Source organism: Penaeus japonicus, unplaced genomic scaffold, assembly GCF_977035675.1.
Source record: "Penaeus japonicus unplaced genomic scaffold, GWHDUDI00000001_assembly GWHDUDI00000024, whole genome shotgun sequence".
Lineage (NCBI taxonomy): Eukaryota > Metazoa > Arthropoda > Malacostraca > Decapoda > Penaeidae > Penaeus > Penaeus japonicus.
In genome coordinates, this window is record NW_028234426.1 from 16946750 (window position 1) to 16956749 (window position 10000).

The 10000-nt window shown below is 35.5% G+C and overlaps 1 protein-coding gene across 1 annotated transcript in view; it reads left to right on the forward strand.

The window, feature by feature from the left end:
- LOC122266358 (solute carrier family 49 member 4 homolog) overlaps nt 1–9114 on the forward strand; it is a 27154-nt gene extending 18040 nt beyond the window's left edge. Inside the window, exons 8-12 of the mRNA XM_043036068.2 lie at nt 2400–2535; nt 4953–5061; nt 6499–6685; nt 6974–7156; nt 7966–9114. Coding sequence (XP_042892002.1) covers nt 2400–2535; nt 4953–5061; nt 6499–6685; nt 6974–7156; nt 7966–8108 — 758 coding nt within the window. The 3' untranslated portion in view covers nt 8109–9114. The remainder of the gene's footprint in view (nt 1–2399; nt 2536–4952; nt 5062–6498; nt 6686–6973; nt 7157–7965) is intronic.
- The last annotated feature ends 886 nt before the right edge of the window (nt 9115–10000 follow it).

Here is a 10000-nt window from a genome sequence, read left to right on the forward strand (position 1 = left end):
TTTTTTTCTTTTCTTTTCTTTTCTTTTCTTTTCTTTCCTTTCCTTTCCCCCATTCACACCAGATGACCTGATATCATGTCATCAAGATATTTGCCTCACAAAAGATAGTTTTCTATCAATTAACAATCTACATAGTTATGTTTGTATATACATACTGCAATACAGATTTTTTTGACTTGTCAAAAAAATGTATTAGAATCCAAAAACCTCTTTCTTATCTTGATATGTTTTAAAATATAATATATATCCATTAACCCATTGCGGACGGGTGTCATGACATACATGACATAGGAGCTTTGGCCTGACAATGGGCGTCATGACGTACATGACGTTCAGAGATTTTGGATCACTGTGCTATTTTATTGTGATATGAAAAAGGAATGAATGATGATGGCAACTGCAGTCATAATCACTGTAATTACTGTAATATTAAGCTAACTTAACATCCAAAAGCTAGATGGCACCACTTTTTCCTAGCACCAGCAGGAGAGAGCCTTGAATGGCACTCATCCACAGTCTCTAGCAAGCACTATCTTTAGAGAGCAATGGCACACACCAAGTTGACGACCTCTTGCTCTAAAGTACTGCCGGTGAAGGTTGTGCAGGCAGAATGAGAAGAGGAAGGTGACTCAATCCATACCCAGTGTCAAAAATGTGTTCCTGTGCCAATATAGATGTCTTTCACTGTGACCCTCACAGTCACAATCACAGGTTTCATTCATCTTCCCTACCTCTTCATGTTATCTTCATCGTAGGTGGTTGTTGTTTCGTATTCGTTCATGACAGCACAAAAATATGAAAAAATAAGTTGCCTTTTGTCCTCCCAGAAAACAGCAATACTTCTATCACACCAAGTATAAAGAAAATAATGATCTAATATGGATCATATACTACAATTTTAGTCAACTGCAGCACTGATAGAGCCTGTCATATGGCATAAACTCAATAAAACACACAAAAAAATAAAACACAAAAATGGCCCTAGTTTTACAATGAATGACTGAAAGAGAGTGGGAAGATTAAAATTATGTTGTTTCAAGCTGCCCCTTTAAAATAAAACCTATCCTGGAGACTGGGCAAGCAAATCTGTCCCTGTCCGCAATAGGTTACAACATTATATATGTAATCACACCATATTTTTGGGATTGACTTTTAAGGTTTTACTTAGAATGTTGTATTTAGGTAATATTACTTATATCCCTGCTTGCCTAAACAAGAATAATTGTTCATGACAGATCGGGCTGGTATAACTTTCAGCCGTCTACTAATGTGTTTTGGCATAATAATCTTAATTACAACGCTGCAGTAGATATTGAATTTAGATATAGTTTTATTGAAAAGTAGTAGAATTTTTTTCCATGTGCTAGGCAGTTTTATTGAATGACAATAGGAGTGAGAAGTAGTTTTAATTTTCTTTTTTACGATAAAGAAAATATTTTGTCAAACTTCCTACTTCCATAAATTTGTGGTGTACAGTGTACAGCATACATTCCTTCTGTATGGAGACTCAAAGACTAAATTACAATTATTATTTGTCAAAATATTATTGGAGCTAAAACAGTACCAGCTTTAAGTCTCACAATATGATGAAACACAAAATATGGAGAAGATTTTTAGTATTATGATAGAGAAATGAGCAAGAGTTGAGAGGAAAATATGTTTGTAGGGTGAACCATGAGTCCCTTGTTCCACCAACCCAAGTGATTGGTAGGGTTAATATATATAAAAAGTGAGCAATGTGGCTATGCAAACTTTCAAATGCAGATATATTTTTTCATGCTTTTTTTCCCACCAAGACCATCCTCAGGATGTAGTTTTAGAAGTTGTGGCAGTGATAATTTTATTCAGAAATGCAATGGGATGGGGATATCTACCACTTTTCTCAGTTTATGCTTAATTTTTTTGTTAATTAGAGAAGCAAGTAAAAGAATAATAAAAAAAAGGTGGAAAAAGTAGCCTGCATGTTACATAGTCTTTCTGAATGAACTGAGCTTTGCCTCATGATCCTGTGTCAAAAATTGTGCTCAGAGTCCATCTAGTTGACTGCTTTTGCTCCCCCCTCCTTTTTTTTTTTTTTTTACTTGTTAGTGAAACTAATGGAATGATGAAAAACAAAGATGAGCTGTAACCATATTCTCAAAGGATGATGAATGAGGAGCAAAAATCACTACTATAAAAAAGAGAAGGTAGAAAAGAAAATCAAACCTGAAATTGTGATGACTCCTTCATTATTGCATAAGCACTACATCTTTGTGAAATTGATTTGGCCTTGTGATTTCCACTGTTAAAGTTGTTTTAGATCAGTAGGTACTGACAGTAATGGATGTTCATGCACATATGATATTATTGAAATTAAAATTATTTGTGTATAAAGGGAACATATTTCAATTTTATTTCAGCTGCGGGAATTTGCATTGCACTTCTTCTTGGGGTTATAGCTTATTTTCCAGACAAACCACGCAAACCTCCATCTGTTACTTCCTCTCTACGAGGACAGCAGTATCCTTTAAAAGAAGAAGTTATAAAGCTTGTAAGGTAAGTACAACAGAACTGTTCATATTCATTAAAATTTGTTCTTTGTTTAGTTTGGAATGTAGGATATCATTTGGGGCAGTGTAACAGTGTCCACTTTTCATTCAGTCTTGACATTCAAGCAAGGAGTTAAGGTTATAATTCTGTTTCATTAATTAAGAAGACTTGATTAAAAAGATATTGGAATCCCATAATTGATATGCTTCAAGATTATTTATAGACCTCCTACAAAAGGAAGAAGCTTATGGTGACAAAATCATAATTTCCATGCTTAGATTTATAAAGATGAGCAAAATTAAACAACATTGGAAGTTATTTTGTTATGGTTATTGTAAAAAAAATATAAGATAAAACACTTGTAAGTTACTAAACATTCAATGAACAATAATTTTATTTAGAAAATGATAACTCACCCAATACCAATGGATGGCATCTGTACATTGCATAGTGAGGATGGGCATGACTTGCAGATGGCATCTATACCAAATTCCATGACAATGGAGACTACTTTCTGTTCTGCATGCTCTATAGGCATGGAGTTTTATAACTCAGAGAGCTGCTATAACCATCTGAAGTCAGCACTAAACCATCAGTTTCAGTCTCTATTGAAAAACAAGAATAGCTCTCCAGAATCAAAGACAAAGGGGAAAGAATATTATTGTTGCACTTCTGATTTTTATCTCAAGTGGGTGACCTTGATATTACTTCTGGTGCAGCAGCCAGTGTATTCCACTGGGTTAACCCATTGTGTACAGGTGTCATGACATACATGACACTGGAACTTTGGCCTGACAATGGGTGTCATGACATACATGACATTCAGGGATTTTGGATCACTGCTATTTTATTGTGCTATGAGTAATGAGTGAGTCAGGATGACAATTGCAATCATAATTACTATGATTACCGTAAGATTAAACAAACCTAACATCCAAACCCTAGATGGCACCACTTTCTTCTAGCACCAACAGGAGAGAGCCTTAAATGGCACTCATCCACGGTCTCTAGCAACAACTATCCTTATAGGGCGATGGCTTTTACTGTGGCACTCACAGTCATAAGCAAAGATTTTCTTCCTCTTCCTTACCTCAAATTATTGTAAATGTTTATTTGTATTGTATTTGTTCATGACAGTACATAAGTACAAAAAAATAAAGTTGCTTTTTGTCCTTCCATAAAACAGCAATACTTCTGTCACACTGAGTATAAAGAAAACCTGATATGAATCTTATATTACAATTTTAGTCAACTATAGTATTGATAGGGTCTGTCATATGACACATAAAAGTCCTTCAGTACAATAAAACACACAAAAAATAAAACGCAAAAATGGCTCTAGTTTTACGATAAGTGACTGAAATAGAGTTGGAAAAGTCGAAGTATGTTGTGTGAAGCTGCCTCGCTCTGAAATAAACCTCATCCTGGAGAATAGGCAAGCGAATCTATCCCCCGTCTGCATTGGGCTAATAGAGAGGTATTTTCTCTGACAATTCACTCTTTAAGTTATTGGCTAAATTTTGAAAGGAATAAAAACCAGAAGCCTGCTTTAAATTTTCCATTTTTGTAAAGATAGAAAATACTTGGCTTGATTTACATACACAGTGTGTATTGAATTGTTTCTGCTACCATTGTCCATGTTGACATAAAGGGGGCTAGTTAGTTGATGGACAATTAAAATTGCTGTATACATTTTGTAGATTTATGATTTTTCTACTGGGGTATATGGCATTTGAATATCTGGATACAGATTATTTTATTAAAATATCTCAAACAGGCTACTATTCCATGATTTTTAAACCAATTTCAGTTAGCAGTAGCTCATGATATGTCTTAACCTGTCTGTCTGATGTAATAATGTATTTTTGTTGATATCTGAAGGGATCAAAGTTTGTCTGACTTTTGCCAACTCTTATGGATAACAGCAGCACTGATTTCATGAAAATTTAAATTGAGCAAGCCAAAAATACAAACATGGACCCTGTACAATATATGATTCACACATGTAAAGAAATTGGTATAGAAAAAGTAAGCAGTCAGATTTTTTAAAAGAAGTTAAAGAATTGAAAAAAGTTTTGCTGATTGCTTTTCTTTAAGATAGGTTAGAATTGATGTACATGGTTTCCCTTACTCATGATATGAATATTGTAGCCACTAGTCAGTAGGTGACTCTTTTTACTAACTGGCCTGCTGAAGTATAACACAAAGGGCTGACTTTCATTTTAGTACCTGACTATCAACGCCTTAGGTCTCTGGAAATGAATGTATGTATTCACTTCATTCAAAATGCATCTCTACCTTGTATCTTTTTATGTTCAATTTTTTTTATCAAGAGGAAATATTTATAATTTTTCTGTATTGCATCAAATGCTTAAACAGTTAATGTGTATGTAACATGTTATTTAGATATCAATCCATTTCAGCAACAAAAATCTCTGGCTGCTGGTGTTGCCATACAGTATAACTCTTGGGGTCAATGTAGCTTGGTCAAGTGTTCTGGACATCAATCTTGCACCCTTTGATATATCACAGGTAAGTTACATGGCAATGGTTTCCTGCTTTAAAGTCTTAACTATTTTAAGTGTATGACTGAAAGCAACATTATGCAATTCTCAGCTCCTCAGTTTCCAGTGATGTTAATAAATGTCATCGTATAATTTTTTTGAAAACTCATTAACCCATTCTCGCCGGGGCCATTCCAGCCTTGCATGGTTGCAATGCCGGGGCTCTCGAATGCTTAGGCCTAAATCAATTAAATGACTGGCACCATATGGTGCCACCCGGCAAACGGGCCCTTGAATGAGAGGTACCGTAGTGTACCACCCGTCCAGAGAGGGTTAATGAAGTTTTGGATACATCCTCTACATACTTTTTGGAGCTTGTCTAGGGAAGAGCTAGCTTTAAAATGTGTATTCTTTCGAGATATAATTTTAATAACTGGGAATTCTCACTAAGCACAAGTAAGACTTGGGAAAGTGAAATGCATGTAGCACATAAAGCATTTGAAAGTAATGTTAACCCTCTCTGGACGGGTGGTACAGCATGTGTACTGCGCATTCAAAAGCCCAGTGGCCGGGCGGCACAGTATTGTGCCAGCCATTCAATTGATTTAGGCCTAATAATTCGAACGCCCCGGCATTTGATCATTCAAGGCTAGAATTCCCCCGTCGGGGATGGGTTAACATGACTCAAGGTTGAGATCAAACTTACCTCATGATATACAGATGATACCAAATTCCAATCTGTAGATTTAAGACAGGGTAGTGTCAAGGGGTAAATTAAGTGTGATTATGGTGATTTTTTTTGTACTTTTTTTTTAGGCAAAGTGTGTATGATAAGATATACATGTATATTACATAATGTTATTGGGTAGCACATTTTATGCCTTAGATGTTATACTCAGAGACATGTGTAGAAATACTTGTTTTTATATTTGATATCAATCTTGGAGATTTTAAGGTAGCTACTTTTTTGTAATTTCATTGAGTTACATCAGCTTTAAATCAGTTTTACATCACAAACTCTCTTGCTGGTAAGGACTAGGCCAAAGGACTTTTTTGTGAAGGTTTGACATTCTGAACTTCCTTATTTCATGACAGCATAATGATGGGGTGGGGATGTCTTGAAGTGGTTGATGACTGAGGGGATACCAGGGTGGATTTTTTTGTTGTGGTCTTCCTTAGTTCTTGTCATGCAACTATGCTGATTCTGTAAAGTCAACTCAGTTGACCTTCACACCAGACCTCTCAGGCAGGATAAGAGCATTCTTCATTTGTCAAATGCATCATATTTTAATTGATTATTATATTTGCCATTTGAAAGTTGGATGTAGAGCTGAATTAAGATATAATAAAGCAACACCAAGTACTCCTTATTATCTTATTTATTATGAACATTTTTAAATTTATTTACTGTGTATTTGGTCTCCTAAGTTTTTGGTATTAACATAAAGTTGTATCACCATTTCAGGATGAAGCAAGTTGGATGGGAGTTTACATCACATTTGGTGGTGTAGTTTTGGCAGTCACTGCTGCAAGGTTTTCTGATTTGCTCTTTGGATATATGAAACTTACAATCATTGTGTTGATGGTGATTGCAACTGGAGGATATACCTGGTTTCTTCTCCTGATGAATAAGTGTCTACCTTTTAGTAAAGGTTGGTATATCCTTTTTTCAATTGTTAAAAAAAGAAAGCAGTTTAAGTTCCAGTTTAAGGATGTGTAATAGTATTTTTCAGTTCTTTGCTATAATACATCAAAATGTTTAGGACTACATATGTAACTAGTAATGTTAAAGTTAACTAATTGTAATACTTTTAATATCTCAGGGGAGAACTTTCTATCCAATGAAATTTTTATAATATGTAATAATCTTTCTTAAATAGGATGACATTAAGTATTTTCACTCTTTGTGCTTGTATTTATTCATTTTATTATGGTTTCAGCTCAAATGTTCATCAGTGTTATTATTGGAGCTTCATTCAACTATGCTTGCTCACCACTATTTTTTGAGCTTGCTGCAGAGCTGGCCTTTCCAGTATCAGAGGGAGTGGTTGGAGGACTCATGACAATGAGCTGGAATATTGTTGGTGCTATTTTTCTCCTTATAATGCAGACCCAAACAAAAAGTAAGTGACAGTTATTGCTTATCTTTTTATTGCACACACATGCACAAGCACACAGGCATGCACACACACAAGCACACAGGTATGCACACACACACAAGCACACATATGTACATGCTCATGCACACGCACACGCTGACACAGAGAAAACACACACGCACACGCACATGCACACACAGGAACACACACACACACACACACACACACACACACACACACACACACACACACACACACACACACACACACACACACACACACACACACACACACACACACACACACACACACACACACACACAACACACACACACCACACACACACACACACACACACACACACACACACACACACACACACACACACACACACACACACACACACACACAACACAACACACACACACACACACACACACACACACACACACACACACACACACACACACACACAACACACACACACACACACACACACACACACACACACAGGAACACACACACACACACAGGAACACACACACACACACAGGAACACACACACACACACAGGAACACACACACACACACAGGAACACACACACACACACAGGAACACACACACACACACAGGAACACACACACACACACACACACACAGGAGAGAGAGAGAGAGAGAGAGAGAGAGAGAGAGAGAGAGAGAGAGAGAGAGAGAGAGAGAGAGAGAGAGAGAGAGAGAGAGAGAGAGAGAGAGAGAGAGAGAGAGAGAGAGAGAGAGAGGGGGGGGGGGGGTGAGAGAGAGGTAAACTATATTCAAATTTTTTTTATTACAGATGTGATATGGATGGACTATGTTCTGGCAATTCAAGGTTTAGCAGTAGTAATAATGATGGGCTTCGTTAGAGAGGAGTATCGTCGTACTTCACTTGATAAAGCTACAGAGAACCCAGTTGCTCAGAACGAAGAGGAGGAATAAACTCAGTATTTTATGCAAATGTTTTTAAACCAAAGAAATACTTAGTTGTGAAGCAAAGTAAATTATGTCAGTGTAAACATTTAGACAAATCTATAAAGGCTCAGAAATTGACACATACAATGATGATGGATAATCTTGGTTGTATGAATATTTCATATTTTGTATATTTTTTGTGAAAACCTAAGTATGTAAAATGTTGTATTTAGATATGGTATTATTTTTTTAGATGATATTATTTATAAATACATGAATATTTATAACTGAACATTAGAAATTTAGAGAAAGAGTATTATTTAGTCTTTTAATTTGTAAGGAGTATGTTGCCACATAATATTTAGATAAATGAACAACTCTTCTAATTATTGATGATAATTTATAATTTTAGAAAATTTTAGAAATGTTTAATTTCTTATTTTAGAAATGTATGTTTAATTTTAATTAGGCTTTCTATTTACTTTTTCTATTTCAAATAATACTCTGGCTGTTTTTTTGTGCTGGATACTTTTTTATACCATCATATTGGTATTAATTGATTTTGTGATGTTTTGCCCCCAAAAGTGTTACTGTAGTTCTTGAGTCTGACATTTTATTATTTAGGCAGATTGTTGTATATTTATTTTTCTTTGAGAACCTAGAATCTCTACATCATTTTGAATCAAATCCAGACTATTATGCTTGAAGTATGCAGTTTATAATGATGATTCTAGTAGTTCCATAGAGTATTGAATTTGTGCATTTATTATGAATATCTATGTACTTCATTATGAGTTGACATATAAATCTTATTGGATTTTGCTGAATTTTGAAAATATCTTGGGCTTTTTAGTTTGACCTTCATGTGTACAAAAGCCAAAAAATTGTAGTGTGCATTGCAGTATTTCTTCTGTCATATTCATTTATGAGTACCAGTGGTTTTCTCCATATTCAGTCATGAAAGGTAAATACCCTTAGTTAGTGGCTGTAGGAGTAAGGGTATTGACATTAAATAAACTAGAATTGTACTTAAGATAATAGCTTTTGTATTTCTTTTGATACATTTCATATGGTAAGAAAGTGCCTATCTTTGGAACCCTTGAAGCAGTTATGTAGTAAAGAGATAAGATATATCCTTATAGCTTCAGTGTCTAGAGGCTTGTTATAAAAGTTCACAAAATATTGTTCATGGGAAATAAAGGTTAGCATTTTAAAAAGTTAACATGTCAAGATTTTGTATGTCATGTGGCTTAAACAATTTTTTTTGAAGTGGATTTCTCAAGAGACGTTATACTACTTGATTTTCACTATTGTTTTACAAATCTCTACAGATTCTTGACTGCCTATTCCTTATATATTTTGTAAAGTGGCCCATAGGTATTTCATCTTGAATAGTATTTTTTTCCAAGGTAATTTTCCCTTGGAAAGTTTAGAGTTGAGGATCTCTTTGCCTTTTAGTTGACAACAGCAGTACTTTCAATCCTATGATTCAATTAAACTTAACCCACTCACGACGGGGGCATTCCAGCCTTGCATGTCACAATGCCGGGCTTTCGAACACTTAGGCCTAAATCAATTAAATGGCTGGCACAATATTGTGCCGCCCGGCCACTGGGCTTTTGAATGAGCGGTACAGTAGTGTACCACCTGTCCAGAGAGGGTTAAATTTAGATCACAAAGGGGATAATCCTGTATAATTAATCACTTGGCATAAGTGAATGAATTAAATATGAGCTATTGATATTTATGTAATTGAAAATTGTTTTTACACTTTTATCTTTAACCCATTCACACTGCCTGACTTGCATGCAATCACGTTCAGTGTTTTTTGGGTCAGACGCCGGCTACGAGATATTTAGTCAAGGCCGGCGCACCGGGTGATAGGGCGTACAGCACTCACTCGCGGATAGTGCGCCCGA